The sequence below is a fragment of the Homalodisca vitripennis genome, chromosome 3 (genome assembly GCF_021130785.1).
Source record: "Homalodisca vitripennis isolate AUS2020 chromosome 3, UT_GWSS_2.1, whole genome shotgun sequence".
NCBI classification, from domain to species: domain Eukaryota; kingdom Metazoa; phylum Arthropoda; class Insecta; order Hemiptera; family Cicadellidae; genus Homalodisca; species Homalodisca vitripennis.
Genome location: NC_060209.1, coordinates 163,754,193 through 163,781,220, shown reverse-complemented (window position 1 = coordinate 163,781,220; position 27,028 = coordinate 163,754,193). Strand labels below are relative to the sequence as shown.

The 27,028-nt window shown below is 32.5% G+C and overlaps 1 protein-coding gene across 2 annotated transcripts in view; it reads left to right on the top strand.

Annotated features, from left to right (window-relative positions):
- The window catches only part of LOC124357733 (CLK4-associating serine/arginine rich protein), a 59,502-nt gene that overhangs the window by 24,893 nt on the left and 7,581 nt on the right, over positions 1-27,028 (top strand). For both annotated transcript variants that reach the window (XM_046809747.1, XM_046809746.1), the window contains exons 7-15: positions 7,072-7,145; positions 8,553-8,732; positions 10,045-10,131; positions 13,703-13,903; positions 14,449-14,502; positions 15,486-15,557; positions 20,225-20,329; positions 21,721-21,760; positions 26,902-26,980. In XM_046809747.1, coding sequence (XP_046665703.1) covers positions 7,072-7,145; positions 8,553-8,732; positions 10,045-10,131; positions 13,703-13,903; positions 14,449-14,502; positions 15,486-15,557; positions 20,225-20,329; positions 21,721-21,760; positions 26,902-26,980 — 892 coding nt within the window. The remainder of the gene's footprint in view (positions 1-7,071; positions 7,146-8,552; positions 8,733-10,044; positions 10,132-13,702; positions 13,904-14,448; positions 14,503-15,485; positions 15,558-20,224; positions 20,330-21,720; positions 21,761-26,901; positions 26,981-27,028) is intronic.

Sequence of the window (27,028 nt, the reverse complement as noted above, 5' to 3'; positions counted from 1 at the left end):
TTTTAACTATAAATGTTTATTAGAAAGAGCTGAAAAGGAATAATTTGAATTTCATGATATTTATTTATATGAATAGTTAAATATATACTATACTATTTATATTTATTTTAATTTACTGTAATATATACAGTACTATATTGAATTAATTGAAAAGCCCTGGTAGCTATGGACTGATTGAATGACTCCTATCTTGTATAAAATGAAGAAAAATGTAATGCTACTTACGTTTTGCAGTTGAAGTTATGAGATTACTATAGACTGAATACATTAGAGCACATTTGACGTTGAAAGTCTGTTCACTAATGTACCAGTTCCTGGAACTCGAAATCAATGAATCACATTTCAGAAGAGACCAAACTTAAAACTTCCCTTGCCAATAATAATGGAACTGTAGAACCATGCGCCCAATGCAATTATTTTGATTTAGAGGTTCAAATTGACTATCAAAATGAGGAAATGACAATGGTTTCTCCACTGTCTCGTATTTTCACCAATATATTTATGGAGGAATTTGGGCAAAAAGCCTCATGGCTTCAGCTCAGTTCAAACTAAAGATTTGGTGAAAATAACTGGATGATACTTTTGTTGTTTTTCTTCATGGAGACACTAAATTCAAAAGCGTTTTTGAATGGCATTAATAGTATTCCATCCGCCTCACAATGGAAGAGAAAGTCCAAAATAAGCTTTTTACGTTTTTGTATTAAGAGATAGGGATGTTCTTAAAAGAAAACACACACTATTACACACACTTCACACTTCATACACTATTAATCAAACCATTAAAAATCTACATTTTACCAGCTTCTTATTGGAATCAAATACTTAATTTATAAAACAAAACTCTCCAATAATTATGAAATTTTATTTTTGTAGGCTTTTTATGTCCAAGGAACACATCAACTGACCCACATAACTGAAATAAAAGACTAATTATTTATTAAATCAATTTCATAATTATTGTAGTATTTGTTTAAAAATTAAGCATTAAAAATCTATCAATAACCTACTTGTTATTTGACAGAGCAAAGAGTATGCATGCTCAGATAACATAGATTAAAAATAGATTAATCCATGCTCAGATGGATTAAAACAGGAATTTAAGAAAGTGGAATCGGATCTTAGACGTAATGGATACCCTCAATCGATAATAAGCAAATGAAAACGAACCAAAAAATCATTCCTGAGTCAGTAAATCAGAACAGAGATAAATTTGGCTTTATGTCAATCCCTTATGAGCCGGGATTATGAGAAAAAATTAGAAGACAAGGATAACAGTAAAAACTGTGTTAAAAGTACACAATACCTTTAGACACTCTCATAGAAACTAAATGAAAAAATTGCATACAGTATTCCAAAAACTGTGTTTACAGTATAAAATGTAGTTGCTTTTTAGAAGTTGTGTTCTTTCTTAATTATTTCTAAGGTGTCTTTTGTTATTTTTGGATAATAGTATGGAATTTTTGCAAGTACTTATGTTTTATGTATGATATGGTTTTATAACTATATTCAGCTATTGTTAATTTTCCATGTGCCTAATGTGTTCATGAATTCAAGTAAATATTAAATATTTTGTTTCTTAAATGTAAACTGAACCACAACTACATAGATTTTATATACTCCATGCATACACAGTGTAACCTTGCCCTTTACTGAGCTCTAAAGGACTCTAAGAATTCAGTGAAAGTTCTCAGAGCTCAGTGAGTTCTTCTTCTCTAGAGTTTTTGTGCTGGCTTAAATACAGTTTTTATCTTTTGTCTCCTTAATATCCTCTCAATTTTGTCATCTGTTACTTGAATATAAGACAAATAGGGCAGTTTAGGATATTTTTCAGTCTATGTGCATGTTGGTTTCTTGTACACTAAATGTCCTATACTCCTTTTTGATTTTTTTTCATTGTCATTATATCAAAAAATGGTAAACGTCTGTTATTTTCAACTTATGTGGTAAACTTAATGCTAGGGTATCCGTGATTTAAAATTTTGAAGAATCTAAGCTTCTTTGCCATGGGACCGAGCTGTTCATACATCATCACGTTTCACCATAACTTTTGCTTCTTCTGCACTTCTTTTAGTGCGATCTTCTCTAAGCCAATTTGGCGTTATCTAGAGAGATTCCTTAATTATTTTAACCGTTTCTGGATTTAGCACTTCGGTGAAGCGGTTCAACGTCAAATCTGACAAGTACAATAGTTTCATCACATTTTGCAGTTTGTTTAATTTTGAAGATTGGTCAAGGTCAACTGTCCCTAACCACATGATTGTTTATTTTGTAACACGCCTACTACATTATTTTGAGTGATAGCTATCTTGACATTTCTGAAAATAAAAAAAAACTATAATAAAAAAAACTGAAAGGCCTATAACTTTTGTTTCCTTAGATTAATAATTAAATGTAACATAACATGAATAAATATTAGTGTGTAAAATATTATTTTAGTTAAATGGTTTTCATTAACAAACTTAAAATTTTAATTTGTTTTATTAATATACATATTTTTAAAAATTTCATAATATCACATATTTGGGTTTTTCATATTTCTGTATACTACGTTTAACAAAAAATAATTAGCCTGATCTGATAACTTAAAATATAGTCTAGTTATGAGTTGTTTACAAAACTCATACATTTTGTCTAAAAATGGCTTGGGTTTTTTTTTGGGACACCACCTAATATAATGGCCGGGGTTAAAAGGGTAAAATTTATAATTTTTTCCTACCTTTGACTTGAAATGATCTGAAAAGTTGTTAACTTTACGATGATGATTAACCTTTTCATGAATAGAAATAAATACACAAGTAAATGTATCTATGACTACAACTGTTGCTTATGTAAACAGTTCTTGTGAGGCATAATTTTTCTTTTACCCTCCTGAAAAATTAAATTACTTCACTTCAGTAGATTTTCAGTTGGTTAAAATCATGTAGGCTAATCAATTGAGAGTAGTATTAATATCAATCTAGCGTGCTGTTAACCTACATAATAAAAGTGAACCAAATACTAACTAAATCCTGCACTGAAAGTGATAAGGAATTGCTAAGCACTAATCTTGAGAATGGCTGGACTAATTGGGCAAATTCTTTTTAAAAAGATTTGTTGAAGTTCGAAATATGTCTTTATACAGAAAATAATTGGAAAAGCTAACAAAATGTCTTTGAATTTGGGAAAATCATCATAATATTCATTAAACATAATCCAAATTCAACTGACATTAAACAGCTGATGACTTTTTAAGCATAAGCGTGCAAAAAATTTGTTTAAATTAAAATTTTAGCAAATATTAGGTATGCAGTGCTTGGGCAGTAGTGTAGCTAGCGCAGATACCAAAGACAAGGTTATTATCTAACATTTACCACAGCTGGTACCAGTGACAAAATTAAAACCATTTAATGCATTGGAAATACTGTATAAACACTGTTATTAAACCTACCGCAATAAACAAAAATCTGAATGTTTTTCACATAACATACTCGTTACTGATTGGCTTCCTTAACTTTGTGATATGGCATTTTTATTTTGGATAAAGGAAAACAGATATGGACATTAACATGCCTCAATGGCCATTCCTTCCTAGACTACAGTTTGAAAAACAACAAGACTTATGTCAGCAAAACCTATTACAAACTTTTGCATGAACTTAGATGGATTTTCCATTCTCTCCATACACTGGTAGTAAATTACAAGTACCGGAAGTAGACTACTTATTATATATTTTCATGATTTGGGCAACAAAACAAAATCAACTATAGTACTAGAAATATATTGACCAGAAGTGAATTTAAATAAATAAATATATATATATATACGAGGGCTATTCGGAAAGTAGATTACGTTTTGGAATTAAAAATTAACAAAGTATAGGAAACAATTTTTATTATATACATATGAAAGCCACACTTAAATACTACTTTTCAACATAGTCGCCATTCAAATTTAGGCACTTATCATATCGATGGATGAGCTTGACAATGCCTTCCTCATAAAATTCTGCCGCCTGTGTCTTCAACCAGTTTGTCACTTCTTGCTGCAGCTCTGCGTCGTCGTCAAAGCGCTGCGTTGCCAGCCACTTCTTCATTGTTGGGAACAAGTGGTAGTCACTTGGTGCAAGATCCGGGCTGTATGGTGGATGAGGAAACAACTCCCACTGGAATGATTCGAGAACTTCACGTGTGCGATTTGCCTTGTGAGGTCGAGCGTTATCGTGAATCAACAGAATTTTCGAGCTCAACTTTCCCCTACGCTTGTTTTGGATCGCTCTTCTGAGGTTGTTTAACGTTTGGCAATACCTTTCTGAGTTGATTGTAGTGCCTCGTTCCAGAAACCAACAAGAATTACACCTTTCTTGTTCCAAAAAACCGTCGCCATAACCTTTCTTGCCGACATCGTTTGCAAACATTTTCTTGGTTTGTGAGGTGAACTTGTGTTTCACCCATGTTTCATCGCCAGTTACGATGCGATCGAGTAGTGATTCACCCTCTTTGTCGTAAGCATCCAAAATTGCGCTGGTTTTTGTGGACGTCGGTCAGGATTTTCGGTACCCATCTTGCACAAAACTTGTGGAAGCCAAGCTTATCAGTGACGATTTCGTATAACAAAGTTCGTGAAATTTGAGGGAAACTAAGCGAGAGTTCCGTTATGGTTAACCGTCGATTTTCTCGGACCTTTGCGTCAACTTTCTCAACAAGTTCGTCAGTCACTATGCTGGGTCTTCCACTTCGCTCTTCGTCATGAACATTTGTTCGGCCATTTTTAAACTTAATGACCCATTGTCGCACTCCGCCTTAAGTGATAATGTTGTTCCCATAAACTTCACACAACTGCCGATAGATTTCTATAGGCTTACAGTTTTTGGCAGTCAAAAACCTAATTACTGCGCGCGCACCTCACAGTTGGCGGGATTTTCAATTGCGGCAGACATTTCAAACACTGACTACTACGCACTGTGACTAGACGCGTTACAACACGAACTTCCCGCTAGCACGGCTGGATAGCCACTGAGCATTGGGACGTCCTGACACCAAGATGGCCGCGCTAGTCCCGCCCCTGGCGGCCACAGCGCAAAACGTAATCAACTTTCCGAACAGCCCTCGTGTGTGTATATATATATATATATATATATATATATATATATATACATACAATTTCAAGATCTGAGGTCCTGTCAATGGATTGTAGTGTACCGCAAGGATCTGTGTTGAGGCCTGTACTTTTTATATTATTTACTAATGATTTTCCTAAGGTTTTACATTCATACAGTAATTTAGTCACGTATGCTGACGATTCTATGCTATTAACTGCCAATAACTCAGTGGAAAATCTAGAAATAAATTCATACATTGCTGTTAACATTGCTATGGACTACTGTAGAAACAATGACTTGGTTTTCAATGAATCAAAGACGAAACAAGTTTCATTTGGGAACAAGAAGGATGACATTTCAGATCTACCAAATCTTCAATCTGTCAGCTCAACCAATTATCTTGGAATCATTGTTGATGACAAACTCTCTTGGCTAAATCATATTGATAACTTATGCCTTAAGCTTAGTTAAGCAATTTATGCCATAAAAAGGATGAAAGCTATAAGCATGACAAAAGCCACAATAACAGCCTATCATGCTCTGTTTGAAAGCCTCATGTGGCTCAGCGGTTTGGGGTGGTTAAACTGAAAGAAATCTCCAACGAATCCTCATTCTTCAAAAAAAGGCTCTAAGAATCATGGCCGGCTTTGGGATATAGAGAGAGCTGTAGAGAGGTATTCAAAGAGTGGAGGTTATCAACTGTAGTCAGCCTTTATATTGTAGAGTGGATTGTGATAGCTACAACTCATAATGTCCCACCAAGACATTCACTCTTACAATACTAGGCATGCCAATAACTATACTTTGCCGATCCACAAGTTAACTCTCTCTGAAACAAAACCAACCTATACTGGAGCAAAATTCTTCAATAATCTCCCTGATGAGCTGATGAAAATGGAAGGAAGGAAGTTGAAGAAAAGCCTGCACTCCTGGTTCCAAGAGAGACCCTTTTACTCAGTAAAAGAATTCTTGAATTGGAGAGCCGACTCGCAGAGAATGTGGAAGACCTAGGCAGTTGATGACAACAAACCTGGGAATTTTAAGATACCATGTATTTGACGCCATTTCCTTCTTGATGAATGTGAAAATAAAGAAATTCCTGTCTTGTCTTGTCAAGATAACAAACAATCTGAACAATGTAATTTTTTCATGAACTTATATTTGTTTCTACGAAGATTGGCCTAATTAGGTTCTAGTAACTTTGAAAACATAGTAGGCCTATATGTTTATAGATTGTGAACATGATAGAAGTTGTCTGAACATCATATTTTTTTTACTAACTTTGTAGCTATATGTAGGATATGTTACATCTATCAAAATCGTATGGGAGCAAACCAGGTGTACATAGATCAATATAATATTTATAATAGTATGAAGAAACTATATGTTTGTATAGTAAAGATCTACATATCAGAACTTAAAACATATATTTTTTATAACTATTTAACGACTTTCTGAATTTTCCACTACTCATATCCCTGACATTACATATTAAGTTTTAGAACAAAATCACTTTACTTTTCTAAAACATCATCTGCTTTGGTTCTGTGATTATCTCTCGCTAAACAAAGAATTCTTTTCTAAGTAGTTTCGGTGGTATTAGTTTACTCAGTTTTTTAATGCTATTCTAACATTTCTAAAAGTAGTTTATTGGCGTACATTATTTTTTTATTATGTATAAAACACAAATAAATTAAGATAATGAGAAAATTACAAATTTTCAATAAGTTGGGGTTTTACTTCCTGATACATGACATTTAGTTAATGTTTTTTCTATGTGGAATTCTGATATTTGACCAAGTATTTTCTGCATTAAAATTGAGAATTTTATTATTAAATTTGTCTTAGTATCAATGTTAAGCATTTATAATTAAAGTTTTTGTACAAAATAGTATCTAATTAGTAGTTGCACATAAAGTTCACTTATGAATTTTATATTGAAAGATTTATTCAAGTTTCTTAAGTTAATTATTCGAAACACTTATTGTTACCAGGGTAGAAAGTCTCGAAGGGAGCGAAGAGCTTTCAGGGAGAAAAAGCTTCTTGGAAGAAAACTTAGCCCACCAAGGTATATATAATGTTTAGATACAATCTATTTTCTTGCTTTAGACATAAGAATTGATGACAGTACTTGTTTAAGTTAGTGACCAAAATTTGACTTAGCTATGCAAATACCTTTTAGCAGTGTTAAGTGTGGAAATCATCAAAATATAAAAAATATTTTATTTTTAAAACTATGGATTAGCAGTCATTTTCGTATCTTATTTTCTGAAGTCTTCTGATTTTTTCTTAATGATAATAATTATGGCAGTGATATTACATTTTTCCCCCCTTAAGATCCTTGTTCTGTGTTTTCTTTTTAAGCTGGTGTCCAAACTTTCTCCTGACTACCCCTACCTCCACTGTTACGAGATATGAGTAGTCCCCAGTCTTCCTTACCACACACTAATTTACATAGTACTCCTTCTGTGGGTGCCATACCCTTACAGACTCTCTTTCAACGAACACCGAAGTCTAACCTTCTTTTTATGGCAGATCTTTTGAACCACTAATGTGTCATCTACTGTTGCCTCAACATCTGGTTTAATGAGATCTAGTCGACTATGAAGATGCCTTCCAAACATAAGTTCAGCAGGGGCCCTTCCTATCATCCTTTGCAGTGTGTTTCTATACAAGAATATGAAATCTGCTTCTCTCGTATTGAAATCCTTCACGGTCCTAGATGCTTTCATCCTTCTCTTACAAGTTCCCACCTCTTGCTCAGCTAACTCATTGGTCTTTTGGTGGTTGGGCGTTGAGTTAATGTGGTTAATGCTATGCCGCTGGCAGAACTGCTAAAATTCTAAACTAGAAAATTGTGTCCTGCTCTCACTCACCAAAGTTCTTGGAATTCCGAAACGAAAGAAAATACTCTTTAGAATCTGAATTGTCTTCTTGAACATCAACAGCTCCATTGGTTCAATTTCTAACCATCTAGTTGTTGCATCCACCAAGACAAGCCAATGCTTTCCTTTAGTTGGTACACAAAAATCAATGTGCAAACGACTCCATGCTTCTGTTGGTACATTCCAGGGTAATAATGGATGTCCAAACTCTTTCAACCTGTGCTCTTGGCAAGAGAACAGCATTGAATGTGTATCTCTATATCCTATCCCTGTCCAAATTTGGCCTCCAAACATGCAACTACCCGCATTCCTGTTATCCCCAGATGTTCTTGCTGAACAAAAAGAGTAAATGAGATAATTACAACAGGTTATACAGAAGATGTTATTTAGAACCATCTTATCAAGGTAGCGATTGTGGTGCGATAATTGCTTCATGCATAAGTCAGCCTCCCATTGGATCATTAATCACATAATCTAACAAATCAAATATTGATAATTTCAGATTTCTCAATTTTCTAAATTGTATTAAATTTATAATCTTTAAATAAAGGATTTTTTGTAGTGTCTAATGATCTTTTGTTTGTTTCCAGCTATGCAGCCACCAGAGCTGCTCCGATAGCGGACCTAATACGTACAGTGACAAAGGCCCAGTCCAGGAGTAGGTCTCGTTCCGACTCGCCTCCCAACGCTGGCATGATCCAGTACATCACCAGCTTCGGTGGCGATGAAACCCCTCTCGAGCCCCCTCCCCCGCAGATCATCAAGACCAGGTAACAACAGTACCATTGTACCTCGGGAATCCACCAACTGACCAGAGCAGGCCGTTTGCTGACCGAGAATAAATTAGTCTGTGCTTTTGTTATTGTGACTTGACAAACTTTTGTATTTGGCCACGTACGACTGGGCGGAAATGATTTATTGGTGAAAGTTAGCTAAGAGTGCATGATAGACTGTTAGATACGGACACCCAGTGTTGACAGGTAAGTGCTGTTTATAACGTGTTGGAAAGATGTAAATAGATTGATTGTGTTCTGTTGCAGGTTACTTACTTTACGTGATTGACATGAATAGTCAAGCGCATTTAATAATCAGTAAACCAGACCAGAGTATTAAGACAAATGTGTACTGTATATTTTACACAGCTATTTTGGTCAGATTGTGTAGTCCTACAATAAAGGAATGGATTTAGTCGTGTATGATTGTATTTTAAAAGTTGGGTGAAAATTTTAAAAATAAAGCTAACTTAAAAATAATTTTTTGCACAATTTTAAGATGTATTTACAACTTTTTTAAATTTTACTAAATTTTTATGCCACATGTAGCATTGGGTATAATAAAAAAGATCATACAACAAAAGATTTTAAAAGTAATTTTAATGTCAAACATTGCATATTAAATACCTTAATCAATATTTAAACAAGAGTTATGAAAAACAGATATTTAAGTTAAGGTTTTCTAAAAAAATTATTTAAAAAAGCACAGGCCATGAGGTGTGAGTCTAGTAATTTACAACCCCAAGCTGATCCTGTCATAACTATGAAAGGTGACTTCATTTTTAAGGCACTGTGTCAATGCCTAAATTGTATTACATCATTTATATATATATTTTTTAACACTCCATACATTTTTACAAGATTTAATGAAATTTTCAGAAAGGTAAACAAAACCATATAAAAGATATTTTTAATATTTGTTAACTTTCATGTTACTAACAGTAATTAATTTAGTTTTTGTATCTAAAGAATATAATTTATTGTTGAATCTTTACATGTTACTTTTTTAAAGAAAACCAACGGTACACAACAATGTATGCAGAGCATGAATGTTAGTTTGTCAAAGTGGTAGTTGTTTAATTTCCTTCATTAAACCAGAAATCAGGGAATTTTGTGTTACTCTCTACTCTTTAGAATCCTAGTGTAACCAAATGACAAATTAATGTCTTTACTAGAAACACTAACTAGTTTGTACAATTTTAACTGTATAACTTTGTCTACAGCGACTGGCAGTGGTTGATTTGACCTTTTGACATATAAAGAAACCTGTGGGAGTGTTAAGTATTCTAAAAGGAATGTTTGGTTGCAGTGTTCACACAAGCAAAGAAGATGATAATGTTTACAAAAGAACGGTCAGGTATAGGTCATCCAGATCACCTGAATCCACCACTAAAAGGTAACCTCTTTCATACTTTGCGCCATCCATTGCTTTATGTTTACTCCAGATCATCTCCAGAAGAGGAATTCCTAATTATCACACTTAACTTTCATGTTATCAATATACATAAGTGGTTTAACACAGAATACTATTAAAATACAGTACTTAGAAGTACAGGAATTGTTTGGATTAAATGAGAATATCTGTAGTTTAAGCAGACTGGTGGTTGGTATTCATAAGATTATGAAAGTTTTAATCTCTCCTAATGCAGTCCAATTTTGATTTTTTTACCTACCTTACAACATTTAATGTTACACATACATACTGCTGTTAAAATTCAGTTTAGAATTATGTCAGACATTGAATCTAAAATATTTCAAATAAAAGGAACTTTTACATAATTTTAAATTGTTTGATTAGTTGATTTGGTAAACTCATTTAAAACAATATTTTGTTGCTAAAATATATATTTATGAACATACAGAACACTGTTGTCTTATTAGCAGACATTATTTATTTAAAAATGTAACCATGAATTAATACAGTATATACCTTTGTAGACAACAAAGAGAAAACTATTGTACTTGTGGAAATCACATTAATGAATGGTTATCATTGGATTAGTCACTAGGTGATGTTTATTAAGAATAAACTGTTTTATTACTTCACAAATACTGTAATTATTTTATTACACTTAAAAGTTTGTAAAAAATATATGAAATTTATATGCCTCAGTTAAAAAAAGATGTAACTAGTTGACTGTGTACGAGGTGTGTTCAAAAAGTATCGTGAATTTTGTGCATTTTCAAAAATTATTTATTTATTCGTGAATATCTATTTTGTTCCCTTCAAAGTAATCCCCCTGGGATATAATACACTTGTGCCAACGTTTTTTCCAATCTTCGATGCACTTAAAAAAATAATTTTTTTGTATCTTGTTCAGCTCCTCCTTCGATGCCGTCTCTATCTCGTCAATCGTGGCGTAGCGTCGTCCTTTCATGGGCCTCTTCAGTTTCGGGAACAAGAAAGTCACAGTGGGCCAGATCTGGGGAATACGGTGGCTGCGGTATCATTAGTGTGTTGTTTTTGCCAAGAAGTCGCGTACAAGCAGCGATGTGTGAGCAGGGGCGTTATCATGGTGCAAAAGCCAATTTTTGTTTTTTCCACAAATTCGGGCGTTTCTGGCGGATTGCTTCGTGCAAATTGCGCATAACTTGCATGTAATATTCCTTATTCACCGTTCTACCTTGTGGCAAGAACTCATGATTCACCACACCCCTGCAATCGAAGAAAACTGTAAGCAAAACTTTCACATTCGACCGAACTTGGCGTGCTTTTTTCGGTCTTGGTTTGTGCGGCAGCTTCCATTGAGATGATTGAGCTTTGGTTTCCATGTCATAACCATAAACCCACGATTCGTCACCAGTTATGACCCTCTGGAGCAAATTCGGGTCGTCGCGGACAGATTCCAACATCTCATTAGCAAGGTTCATGCGATGCTGTTTTTGATCGAAATTGAGCAATTTTGGTACGAATTTTGCGGTGACCCGTCTCATGCCCAAATTATCGATTAAAATCGAATGGCACGAGCCAATCGATAATCTTAGGTCCTCAGCAATTTCTCTAACGGTGATTCGACGATTAGCCAATACAATTTTCTTCACTTCATCAATTTTTTCGTCTATTGTTGAAGTGCTTGGGCGTCCGGCATGCTCTTCGTCGTTCATATCTTCTCGGCCTTCTGAAAACATTTTGTACCACCGATAAGTGTTGCTTTTGTCCAAAGTAGCTTCTCCGTATGCCACAGTCAACATTCGGAATGCATCCGCGTACTTAATTTCGTTTTTCACTCAAAATTTGATACAGGTTCTTTGTTCCATTTTTTTGAATAGGTAAAAATCAAAGACGAACCAATACATGTGCAAGCAAAGCAGCTGTTGACAATTAACTGAACATTCAAAATGGCCGAAATTGTCAACATAAGTGAGAGACATATGTACCAACATAACGCCACAAAAAAATCAAAATTCGAATATACGTAACCCGCGAAAATTCAAAATTCGTGATACTTTTTGAACATACCTTGTATACTCATCACTTCACTTAACAAACTATTTACTAAAGTAATGTTCGTCCTTCAGGACCATTGTTTAACCCTCCAAATGCAGAGCTTAGCCATTATTTGCTACCTCCGCATACAAAAATGCAGATTTAATTTTGTATACTATTTATTTTTAAACTGTTATTATACATAATTTTTTTCAGGAAATTAAGAAGAATATTGTAAAAATAAATTAAATCACTTGCCTTTATTTACAATCTGTGAGTTGGCCTTTTTCATAAAATTTTTAAACTTTGGTTTAAAAAAAATTTTAATTAAGTGCTTGAAATTTTTTACTTAAGTGCTTATGTAGATGATATATTAATAAATCAAAAGGAAAATCTATTACATACAAAATATTCCCTATTTATTTGTGATTGTGTGCTTTGTGACTATAAAGGGGTGCTGAAAAGTCTTGAAACGGTCTAATATCTTCTGTACTTGTAAACATACAAAAATTAAACTCTGTACAGTGACAGAGGGCATAAAATTGAATTTTTTATGCTATAAGTAGTTCTTCACCACTCCAGGGTGATGGCCCATAAGTCAGTAGAAAATCTTAAATGTAAGCATAGGTTGATGTGCATACGGTTTTAAGTTTTTAATTAGTAGAACACCATGCCGCATATTAGACCTCAAATGTTAATCCTAAACAAAATGGTGGTGCTCGAAAGTTTTAATACTAATCTTATGTGCAATTTCAAGAATGGCTTAATTTTATTGTAACCATATCAGACGAAGCTACAAAACTTCACACATGATTACTGTATACAAACATCTACTTTAAGATGTTTTCAGTTTTCTGTTATTCTTCTATAGGAATGGTCCACAAGGTGTCAGTAGAACATTTTTAATGTGACCTTGTGTTGATATGCACATCATTTTAAAGGGCTAGTCAAGCAAAGAAGTATGTATGCCGCAAACTGCACTTCAAAAGCTTTATCCGTTACAAAATGGTAGCAGTTCAAAATGTTAAAAGTAAACTGTAAATTCAGCAGAAAATTCAGGATGTTGCTTTATTTAGATTAATTTCACATTACAAATGTATAGTGGTTAGTAATAAAATTCAGTTTTAGTTGTAATTTCTTTAACAGGCAAAAATAAATTGTTTTCAAAGTAGTTAAATCAGATTTAATTGTAAACTCTGTTTTAAACCTGCAGTCTGTAGTTATATGCATGTTTTTTTTATGTACATTATGTGTTTTACTGTAAACAATATTGTAAAAATGTAGGTCTAATGATAGTTATTTTTTTGTTAAAGAAAGTAATAACAAAAGAATTATTTGAAAAAGATAAACAATACCTTGAATATATTGTATTAAAGTTATACAGTAGATGTCATGTTATAAAGACCAACACAACAAACAATTAACACCACACAACAATTAACACCAACACACAACCAACCAACAACAACAACCAAGACAACAATTAACCAAACAATTAACAATTAAGACCAATTATAATAATTTTGTATGTATTTTTTAGGGAAAGGTCAATGGAGAAATCGAGCAGATATCGGTCATGGTCTCGAGCTGATCACACATCTAACGCTCGCAGATCTCCCAGCCCCACATGGCGCTCAAGGTCTCCGACCACTCGTACAGTGCGTTATCGCTCACACTCAACCTCGCCTGCCAGGTTCACTGATCGAGTGTCAAGTCAAAATGATAAAGTTTCCCATACCAGGTAAGAAAGAGGGATACAAATTATTTATTTCACTTCTTATTGCGTCTTTTTTGGAGCTACAAAACTATTAACCCTCTCCCATTCTTAACTAATAAATTAATAATAGAAAACCAAGCTGTATTTATAATAGATTAGGAGAGAGTACATATTGGGAATGAAGTGTGGATACTACTGGACGGTAAGAAGCAGCTTACTATCTAGGTATGACTAGTCAAAGTTTCCTCATAAAAACCGTTGACCTCTATCAACAAAAGTTCTAAACCTCCTTTTCTCAAAAACTATTGTCAATAGAAAATTATTTAAAACATTCTGTGTGTTATGCAGTTGCATTCATTTCAATATTCTGGAAGCTGTCACTATTGTGGTTCTCACATTCAAGAATAGCAATATTTATTAGTTTGGATTGTACTTTTTACATGACTCTTGTATAAATGAATACAAATTTATTATTTTGGGTATTGTTTAGTTCCTATAATGAGTAAACTAATGGCATTTCAGAATTTCAATACGTTAATAGATCTCAATTTCAAAGTTTAAATTTTCAGTTACAGGAGGAGGCAAAGTTCTTCCAGGTCTAAAAGTGCATCTCCACCTGTGAGGTATGATATCAGTGTAGTATCATAATTATTGTTATCATAAAATGCTATCTTCAATCATTGATCATCTGGAAGTACAATATGTTTTAAGATAAGTTAAACATATTTTAAGAATGGTACATATGAGCAAATGCATATATTATTAGAGATGTAGGTTAACATTTCACAGTAAATTTTTGATTGGGTTGGTTTAGTTTAATCCATAATCAAAATTGTGTTATAATTACCTTTTTATGCTTATTACTAATTCATTTTAAAAAGTATTTTTCAATTCGCTTTTATTTAGTTCTGAAAAACTTCTGAAACATAAAAAAAATAAATATTGTTTTTATGACAATTTATTTATAGCCTTATCCTGCTTTTCTAGTATCACCATATTTGTGATGCTATACAATTGTGAGTGTAAAAGTAAAAACGTTAATGTAGTCTTTTAAATAATAAAAATATTATGAAAATTAATAATTTAATATTTAGTTTACGGCAATTGCTTCAGAACCAGTAATTAATATTATTATATTATATTTTTTGTTATTATATATATGGATGATTGTTTGTGCCAATTTAAACCATTGACATTGATGTTTTAAATAGTTTATTTAATGCCCATTTAATTGCCATTTTTCTTAGCAAAGTAATAATAATAATAATTATTATACTGTACAGAATTTAATTAAATTATTGCCAATTTTTCTCTACTGCACCCAATTCACCAATATCCCTGAGACATTTAAATTTATGAATGCAATCACTGACTTTTGATAAATTCAAGTTCCAAAAAAAGACAATATTCAAAGCAGAACAAAAAGGGACTATCACAGTACAATAAAAGCACATGATGTGACACAATTAGTGTGTCGTAAAAGATCTGCTCCACAAAGGTGGAGCAATTAAAGAATTGCACTAAAATTCTAAACACTTTTTTTACTTAGTTTTCCTGTAATGTCTTAATAATAGTATATTACAAATTAAATAAAAAACTGTTGCAGGATTGTGAAGAAGTCCACATCTCCTCAGCCTGTAAGGAGTGTAGAAATACCAGCTCCACCAGTCATCACAAGGTATTTACTTTTTTCTACTTACGTTACAAAAGACAATAATGTTTAGGTGTGTAAACACATAATCGTATGTTAGTTTAACGTACTAAATGTCTGTAGCGTTTAGACTACATTGGTTTTAATTTTACAATCTTATGAATTTAATTTTATAAGAAAATAAAAAATATATTTGACAAACGTTAGGTAACAATATTGAAATGTACTCCTTTGGAAAGTCTGCTAATGTTACTTGAGGATAGTTGTTCAATTCTGAATTGAGCTTTAGTTGTACCATTTTTTTGTCCAACTATTACTGGGTTTTGGTTAGTTCAGATCAGGAAAGCTGAAGGCTAATTTGTTGGTACATCTGGGTCAATGAATTGGCTTAGTGATGACATTATTAATAATGGGGGGGAGGGAATATTAAAACCAGTGCTTCTCGAATTCCGCTGATTTTTCTGTTGGTAAGTCAGTCTGTTCTGTGTCTGTCAAAATTTCCACGAGTGATTTTGGATGAGTACAACAGTTCTTTTCTGATTTACTTTAAATAGTTTTCTTGGCTTGTACCTAATTTAGAGGTTTTCTTATTATGGGGAATTTCACTCAGTTACGCAAGTAAATTGCAGCTTTATTAAAGTAATCCAGTTAAAAGGAAATTTGTTAGAAGAAAGAAAGTTTTCGTGTAGAGTACTTGCTTTTACCTGTTTAAACAAAGGATAAATTTTATCTTAATAATTGTTAAAATTTGAACTCTTTGTGGCAAGTTGTATACGAATTTTAAAAATTAACTGAAACAACGGGGAAGTGGATAAAATCCTACAGTTTGGGTTTAGCACAAGGTGCACAATAGAACTTTGAGAATTCATTTAATTTGAAGTTGATTGATTATTTCATTTTAAGAAAAGAATAAGCTTTAATTTAATTTTATTTGAATTCAGTAATTTTTTGGAGAGCCAATTTAATTTTTTTTTTTTGTTAAGAAGGGAGCATTTTATTTTAGTTTTATATGAATATTAATATTCTTTCCAAAGGAATTTTCAATAAAAAAACTTTGTTCCAAATTTGATGATAGTATAAAGATTGAAAACTTTACAGCAAAGTGTTTTACACAACTGCACAACAACAACACCTATTATATTACAATTGTATTATAATCTGACAAATTACTGTTCTTAATGATCATGTAATAAAGATACTTTGACTTTTAATATTGAGATTTCCAAATGACTTTATTTAAATGACTTTGAAGTCTGACAAATCCATTAATATTTTATTTCATAGGCATAAATATATTTGGTGTTCACTGGTTAAGCATTGCTCAGGCATAACTAATAAAAAAAATAATTTTATACAGACTGGGAGAGTTAATTACAATTTAATCTTTGAATTCAGGGTATTGTGACCGAAAATCCAAATTGTTATAATGTCATAACTTAAATCAACTTTGCTAATATTTATTGAAGGATCAGGTTGTCAGATTTAATCTTAAATATTTTTTAAGTAGCCCATTGAAAATTCATCAAAAAAACTGTGTACTTTGTTCCAAGGCTATACGAAGTGTGATTGGAAAGTTTTAAGAATGTGCATGTAATGGTACAATAGTGGTACTTTATGCTACTGTTATGCATCTCCTTTAATGTAGTCTCCTTTTGACTGTATACACCGACTCTAACGGTGTTTCCACTTTTGGAAACATTCCTGGAAATTTCTTTCCTGAAGTTTGTTAAGGACGCTCTCTGTATTTGCCTGGATGTCTTCAATCAAGTCAAATCGCTTTTCCCTTTCAGTGAAAATTTCAGTTTAGGAAATAGGTAGAAATTTGCAGTGGCCAAATGGCGGTTGTGGAAGCACAGGAATTTTGAATTTGGTCCTAAATTGAACGATGGAGAAGGCACGATGAACCGGAGCATTGTCATGGTGTAGCACCCAATTTTTGTCATTCCATAATGCAGGCCTTTTCTTCCGCACCTTTTCATGCAAATGCTGATGGACATATTTGTAGTATACCTGGTTAACCCATTGCGGACCGTAATTTACGGTCAGCGGCCGCACGAACAGCCGCCACATCGTATCACTCGCTATTGTATACTAGAAAATTCAGTTGTGAAGGTATTCGTTCAGGTGGAACATGGGCCTGCTGGGGTATCCATGATGTAGGAACGATAACACGCGAGCAAGGTTCCGGGTTGTAGGGATGATGTCTGAATCATAGTCTAAATAAAGCGGCTCGGGCGAAGCGATTACAACATCCGGGCCATTGTCTAGACTAAACCCGCCAACATGTACGTCTGCATCGATTAGTTGTGTCACTAACCTCAAAAGTATTATAATAACAACTGAGGAAAACACCCATTCAGAAGCACTAAAAAGCAGAGAGTTAACTCATATGAATGATTTTTCAACTTCAACATACAACTGCGATTTGTAGGATATTTATAAAACTTTTGAAAACTCTAAACATAGACCGTTGTTAAACACTCTTAGTTGACAAGTGAAGACGATCGCCCGATCTATCAGACACTAATAAAACTATTTGGAGGGAAACTTAAAAGCAGATCGCTTTTGCGACCTGAGCTCGTCATCGTGGCGTGTGTTAGGCGCGCAGTGGCGTGTGTTAGGCCCGGCCACTGCGTGATGAGCCCAGCTCATCAGTGATCCGCAATGGGTTAATTGTCTGTCCTCTAGGTGTAAATTCATGATGTACAATACCGGTAGAATCAAAATAAATCGCCAACATTGTCTTCACCTTCGACCAACTTTGATGTGTTTTTTTTTTCGTCAGCCATCTCCCTAATTGTAAGTCTACTATTAAAGCGCACTAAGTTGCAAACTTTCATAAAATTTTCATTCATTTATGAGGTGGAAGGACGGCCGAACTGTGTTTCATCTTCATATGATTCATTTTAAAATCTGTTGAACGAGACAAGAACATTTGACTGGCTCATGCAATTATCCCCAAAAGCTGTTTTTAATAGTTTGTAAGTCTCAGAAACTGATTTCCTGGTTTAAAAAAAAAATTTCACAAAAACTCATTGCTCCATTTTTACGTCCATTTTAACGCAGACAGAATCTGGCAACAAGCACTAACAGACCCGCACTCAACCAGCTGCCACAACAAACTGAATAAAGAAAACAGTTTCCTGTCAGAGGGAGTTCAATGACAATGCGATGACTCACTCTACACCCTGCTTACGACAAACCAGTAAGCAGTAGCGAATCCATTCTTAAAACTTTCCAGTCACATCTCTTATTTATTATTTTGTGATTTTGCAACATTCATATTATTAAAGATCGAAATTATGAAATTATTTTTAAGTAGCAAAGCCAATTTATTGTCAATGTGAGTTTTCTGGAAAATACCACGGTCGATCCATAGTCATATATATATATATATATATATATATATATATTTAATTAGTAATATATATATAAAATGCTGAGTTTTATATATATATTTAATTAGTAATATATATAAAATGCAGAGTTTTATTTGTTATGCTGTTCACAAATTGTAAATAAATTCACACAATATCTATTTTAACCTTCAGTATGTTTTATAATTTATTCCAATCTAAATTTGTTTATTTACATCACACTTAGAAGTGAAAGTCTTTAAATGACCTTTAATTATACTCCATAAGGACATTGTAAACCTCAAACACAAAAGCATTTGACTCATTTCTCACTAATATACATAAGATATACATGTTATACATAACACCTCAATTAAACACTTTTGAATTTTCTTGTGAAATATATGCTTTTTAAATATTTAAACAATGAAATAAAAGAAAGTGATTTAATTCTGAATGATCAACAACAATATTGCAAAAGATTTAGATGTGTATAAATTATATATTTAAAACAAAATATCTCCCATGATTATTTAACCAAAACTTAGGTAGGACTTAACGATGTTTGGGATTTTAACATTGTTCTTGTGGAGCTAAAATCAAGGTAACTTTCAGTACAGTCCGCTCTAAAACATGAAAAATATATACTATATGCCTATTTACGTTTGAATTACTATAAGGCCACCGCTACATCCTTCTGGTGTTCCATGCTCAATTTATATGTAAGGAAATATTGTAAAATGGTAAGAGAATCCAAGTCAAAAGAAACACCATATTAATGCACTAGAAACGTCACGCTAATTTTTATAAGGGCAGAGGAAACCGAGCCCGTTTTGCAGTGATTAAGGTAACTGATCAGATATAAAGTGATACAATTTGATAGGCTGAAGAAGAGCAAACAATGAGAATATAGTAAATAGAGACTGGAAAGCAAGGAAATTCACTATATTGCATCAGGTTTATAGAGGACTTATGTATACTTTCCAAGATTATATCACATTGGTGCTCATAGAACTGTGCCCTTTGATTACAGAGCTCCAAGACACAGCCCTTTAAACTTATATATCACATTAGTGTTCATAGAAATTGTGTAGCCCTCTCATTACAGGACTCCCAGACACAGCTCTTGAATGTTAAATATCTTATTATTCCAAAGAGCAGTGGGGGAGTGGAATATTCACAAAATGACTCATCATTTACCTCAAGAGTACTTGATATGCTGCTTTAATGCTTGTTACGCCTGCGTTGTACTGCAGAGAATAACTTTGAAGCTATAAAATCTACTAAAATATAGTTTTATTACTTATAAATTGATTCTTCAAATGTATTGCTTTTCAGATATTATGGGCGTCATAAGAACGATTCTTCCTCTTCAGAATTCGATTTATCTGACTCAGAAGACAAAAGTGATCAAACATCAGATAAGCTTTCTGCACCTGACAAGTAAGTTGCTAAAGAATAATAAAACAATCTGGTATATTTAGACCATGATAAAATTTTTTTTATTTAGTTAATTATTGAGAGGTTAATGTTCACACTGAAGATGGTTTATACCGAAACATGTGTCTGAAATAAAAGAATTTTAAAAGGGTTTTAGTTTACAATTTATTATTCTAACATAAAGATAGCCCTATAATGTGGAGTTCATAACATAATTAGTTAATTCAATATTAGGAAGGGGGAAAGTTCGTTAGGGGAGGTCTGGTGGTTAGTTGTTGAATATGAGCAAACCCCCCCCCCTTGTTATGGCTGAATTCACTCATCTGAGGAAAAACTTGAATTACTATTTTAAGTGAAAACTGTTATTACATCTTAAAGGAATATTATTCAACTGTTATAGAAAATTAGTTCCTCCTGATTATGGCACTCAACTGTTATAGAAAATTAGTTCCTCCTGATTATGGCACTCTATGAAACATTAGATTTCGACAAGAATTGTTGAAGGTATTAGTGTTGCAAAAAGTGCCTACATAATCGTTGCAGCCAATACTATTATCACCATCACCGCAAGGGTTATATTATCAATTGTATTTTAAGTCATGTCAGGCACCATAATAATAGACTGTGGTGGTGGATGCACGTTACTGATACTCCCACTGTCCTATAGTCGGTACATTGGTCGTGTCCTAGTGTAGGTGTTAACTCATTGACTCTGTTCATCAGACCCCAGGACAGAATATTTTAATGACAATAAAAAAAATGAATGACAACATAAGTTACATTTTTATTTTTTTAAATTTATAGTTATCTATTGGACAAGAAATATTTTATGTAAATTTGTTTGAAAAAAATAGCAAGCCTTAAATATCAGAATTAAAATACAGCATTAATTAAATAATACCATATCCTAGCACTAAGTTATATAAATAATACCAATCTAACAAAAATTTCCAAATGAAGTCACAAAGGAGGTGATAAATGAGGTAAAAAAAGTAATATGTCAAAGGGTTAAATCTTTTGGTTCCCCTCCCTTCCTTTCAACACCCATCATAATTAATTTGGTCAAAAATCAATTCCTCAATGAAAATTCCTCCATCAGTTGAAAAAAAACTAGCTTTTGTTCTTATAAAGTGGTGATTGGCTCTCACTGTCCAGACAAGTAGCTGAAACAGTCAGTATCTACTAGTGATGTTAAACGATCTATAGTTCAAAATCAGTTATTTCACAAATACTTGGAACCAAGAATTGTGAACGGTTTCCTACTATAATCCTTACTGGGACTGAACTAAAGAAATAATGAAACAATACTTTACCTGTGTGTTATAGTTTAATATTTAATAAGATATTAACTTGTTGTGGTTAATTGTTAAGTAATACTGCTCTGGTTGTTTCAGGAATACTCAAGCTGTGGGTAATTCGGGTGGCAGAACCAAAGTCAGTAAGAATCAAAACTGTTCCCCTACCTTTGTACTAATAACATAGGTCACCCTTGGCAACTCTATACATGTTTATAGAGGGAATAAACAACAACAAAGCTACTAACTGCTTATGTTAATTTAAATGTGATGTGCCTCTTGTTACTACTCTTTGCTTTAGCAATGACAGTGTAACTTAAGAAAAAAATAATTTTTACGATACAAACTCTAAAATTGCTGAAATGACAAAGATGAATATGTTGCAGTTTTTTTTTATATAAACAAGTATTTGTGATCACTTACAGAATGTTATACCTTAGATCAATTTTTATAACATTTATTTCACCCCTTTTAGGCTCATGATGTATTATTGTTCTATATATTAGAGCATAATACAAAATTGCAGTTAAACTAAACTATTGGTGTAACAAACTGCAAGAAATATATATGTTTATTTTAAGTATTAATTGAAATTAATTGTTATAAGTATTTATCCTGATCTATTGTTGTGCAAAAATATTATTATTCTAAAAGACATTACTTAATTCTTTGGAGACCTTAATAAAAAATATTCTGTTCAGAACTATTCTGAGGTCTTGTACCAAAAATAATATCTTAACTCCTACAACAAATATTGTAGTAACTTTAGCACTAAAATCATTATAATAAATTTAAATGCCTTTTTATAGGATAAAAAAAATAAAATGTATAGAAATAGGTAATATAAAAAATATAAAATTAAAAATATTTATAAAATAAAACAAAATTTATGTTTAATTTAAAAAAATATTTACTACTGGAACAATTCTTACTCAACAAAAAAGTATACTCGTGAAATAGTGTTTATACTATAATGATCCAAACATAAAATGCAGAGTTGAATCAGCTTATCAACTGCTATAAATATATTTTAAGTCCATATAGGTATTCTTTGTTAGATTTAATTTTTAAGTAAGTTTCTTCATAATAAAAGTGTTAGCCAGTTTGGATATTGAATGAGGGGCAGCTCCTGACTCGGACCATTCGCCAAGCAATTGAATTAATTTACATAGGAATTATGTTGATATAAAGAATACAAGGTACTTCTAACTTGTAGCCTTGAAGTCGATATGTCAAGAATTCGTTTATCAATAATTTTATTCTGCGGTATTCCAATAATTTAACTGTATAGTTCTATTTTATAGGTTCTAAACTGTTGTAAAAAATGAGTTTTTATTTGATTTATTTCTCTTTGGTTTTCAAATTATGATGATATTTTCTTCTGATACCTTACCTAATAGAACTAAACTGCTTCTTCAACCATTATATTAGGCTATGCATTCATCACCTACTTTAGTAAGTGCTGGTATCTATGCCCTAATGAAGAACTGGATAATACAACGTACCATATATATATATATATATATATATATATATGTGTGTGTGTGTGTGTGTGTGTGTGTGTGTGTGTGTGTGTGTGTGTGTGTGTGTGTGTGTGAGTGTGATTGTCATTGATATAAGATTATAAAAAGTAAATAGATAAATAAATAAATATATATATATATATATATATATATATATATATATATATATATTTACTTTCTCTAATTTTATATCAATGACAATCATATCTGAGAACATTTCCTAATCAGGTTTTAACTGTAATGAAATTTCTAAGCTTAACCCATTGCGGATCACTGACGAGCTGGGCTCGTCACACAGCAACCGGGCCTAACGGCACGATAACGAGCTCAGTTCGCAAAAGCGGTCTGCTTTAAAATTTCCCTCCAAATAGTTCTTTTAATGTCTGATAGATCATGCGATCGCCTTCACTTGTCAAATAAGAGTATTTAACAACGGTCTATGTTTAGAGTTTTCAAAAGTTTTATAAATATCCTACAGATCGCAGTTGTATGTTGAAGTTGAAAAATCATTCATATGAGTTTACTCTCTGCTTTTTAGCGCTGATTCGGTGTTTTCCTCAGTTGTTATTATAATACTTTTGAGGTTAGTGACACAATGAAAAGACGTAGATGTACATGTTGGCGGGTTTAGTCTAGACAATGGCCCGGATGTTGTAATCGCTTCGCCCAAGCCGCTTTATTTAGCAGACATCATCCCTGCCACCCTGGAACCTTGCTCGCGTGTTATCATTCCTACATCACGGATACCCTAGCAGGCCCATGTTCCATCTGAACGAATACATTCACAGCTGAATTTTCTAGTATACAATAGCGAACGATACTGTGGCATACCATTGCTGTTCGTACGGCCGCTGACCGTAAATTAAATCGTGCCCGCGTGCCAAAACAATACGATCCGCAATGGGTTAACACAGTAAGGTGTGTCACCCAATCAGGAAATTAATAATGCCAAGTTTAAATTGATTCTATACGCAAACACGTTTATAACAAGAAGTATGAGGTTATAATATTGAATAGTTAAGTGTAAGAATTCAAATCAGTACTGTCCAGGTTGAGCGTCTAATAGTCCGGGAGTCAATAGGGGTTGAGCATGCACTAGAATCCTGACATATGTTTATTCTTGAATTATTGCTAAATGCTCTATAGTGATTATGAAACATGATGTCGCTCCTCTGTATGTCGACAACATTGTGGGTGGGGGGTAAAGAACTTGATGGAGTACTCAAATTTCTTTGCTGCCCATATCTCAAGAACCTTTACAGATAAAACATTTTAACTAAAGCGATCTAATAGCTGAAAACATATACTTTTGAAAACCTTCTTAAATAAAGTCCTATCTTTAGTTGTTTATGAGTTAAAAATAAAATATTTTTCAATAATACACTTTCAGGTAATCTTTAGGTTTATTTTTTAATTTTAATTAAATTAAACCTTAAAAATTCCCAAACATATGCTTTTACTATAATTTAAAATAGATAGGTATTGTTAATAGTAATTTGAGACTTGGAATGTGCAAACAACAACCAAAAGTGTTCGTCATCATTGCCCTACTCACAAAAGATGAGCAGGCCGACTTGTCTAGTCCGGGAGACAGTGAGAGTGTAAAGTGCACTAAAAGCTTGACACAATTTTATTCTTCATTATTGTTGAATACAATATAGTGAAATTGAAACATGATGTTGTAAGGGGATCGGCTTCTCCTTTTTTAAAAAAACAAAAGAAACAAACAAAGAAGAAAGATGTTCGCGCTCCCCAGTGTGGTCGTGGGAGGCGTGATGTACATTTCCACCCATATCTCAAGAACCGTTAGAAATTAAATGCTATAACCAAAGCGATTTAATAGCTAAAAATATTTACTTTCAGTAAGTTTATTACAACAAAGTTACATCTTTATTGTTTTTTTTTTTATTTTTAGGTAAAAACTAAATTTGTTAGAATAATACACTTTTTTACTAAATTTTTTAATCAATACGACAGTTCCTTAAAAACCCTTCGTTTGAGAAAATAAATATTGTAAACGGAGTGATTGATCAAGATTTCTTCGTATTGTACTAAAAAGGAAGTAAGATTTTTTTAGATATTCAAGCAGGAAATAATAGTATAAAACCATAAAGAAATATACAATTCAATTAAGAGGAGGACTTGAAAATGTCTTTCACAGAATATGAAAATAATGGCTAAGAAGTGAAGAAAACATTTTATCCTCCAGTGTGAGCTCAACATTAAGGAAAATGTCCCAATTCATGATATGTTTGAGTCGATTGACCAGCGACCCAGTTTAGCATATCCAAACTGCCTTCTTCACGAAAGTATAAGTATGAATATCATCGAATGGAGACTGTTTGCGGTAAATGCCTGGAAGAACTAAACCTTCTTTACACCTAGGAACAAATAATTGGTGAAATGGTTCATTTTTTACACACATGTTGATCTTGTGTATGGTTGTTAAATTAGCATCAATACTTTGTTGAAGAAATGTAAAAATGGCCTGTGTGAATGAAAGTACTGGAAAGTTACTTTTATTATTAAAATGCACAGTGACTCATCAAGGATTCTAAAACTGTGTTTATGTTATATTACTTTCCTAGAAAGTATCATACATGTAAAATATGTTATTTTGGAGCAAAAAGTGTTTGTTTGTAGTCTGGTTGCTGTGAAGTGATTGTCTTTTAGGAAAATTGTTTACATTCTTTACAACTCATCTAACATCGGTCTAGTGAACTTTTTCTTGAAGTAATTATAGAAATATGTTTCTGAGTACTATACTAATCTTGAAGAAGAATCCTGACAGCTCAGTTCTTCATATCAACATAGAAAATACTACAAGCTTCAAATATAATAAATATCTTAACTGTTAATATTTTTATTTAAGAACTCCAAGAGAGTTCAATATTATACTCAAAACCCGTACACTTATACTTAGGGGGTATAAAATTTGGTCTTAATCTGATCACAAGTTTCCGAGTTGTAAATTTTCAAAGTTGCTGTTTGGTTGGAAAGTGTCAAAAAACAATATCTTTTTTCCATTTTAACCTATATAAAAACTGAAAGTTATTGTTTGTCAATAATTTGCTTTATATGTCTAAATGCAGGAATAAACAAGTAAAAAGCTATATTTTAATGCAACTCTCATTAAACTCAGGTGTTTTTATTCAATGGTAGATCAACGATAAAACAGATCTCAACTAAGTCTCTTGTTCACAAGTACTATTTATAGCCATAATTTAAAATCCAGTCCTAATTTCAGTTAGTTCAGGGGAGGAGAACTCGAGAATAGTACTTTCATTATGATAACAACTTGTGTCTCTCAAAGGTGTGATTTACTTTTCCTGTCCTTCTATGTACACTTCTCGGAATTTTTATTTAACCAAGGTCGACTCACAACACTTTTCCTTCAGCTTGATTCACTCTCTCCAGATAATCAAGATCTGATTGAGTTTTGTATTGACTATGGTATAATATCTTTAAATATATATTCACAAATATTGTTTGGAATCAGAATTGACACAAAACTCTATCTATTCATATGACTAATGCCTAAAATTGCTTTAAAGAAATTAACATTGATTTAATAATATTAACACTTTTTGTTGCTTTACATTTTAATTTTAACATATTTTATTAAGTTAAACAGTTATTTTTTTCAAAATTTACTGAATTAAATACATTTTGATGCTCTGCAGGTTTATAAAATGTTTTATTGGAAATTACTGTTATTTTTGGTCTTTAAATACTGAGTAAAAAATATGCTTTGCAGCCAGCAACTACTTCTGCTATGAAAATCTCTCTTCAAGAACGTCTTAAGAAAAAGAGACAAGCATTGATCAATAGGCAATGTAAGTAAATGAACCACTAAACATTTTATTTATATTTATTTTTAAAAT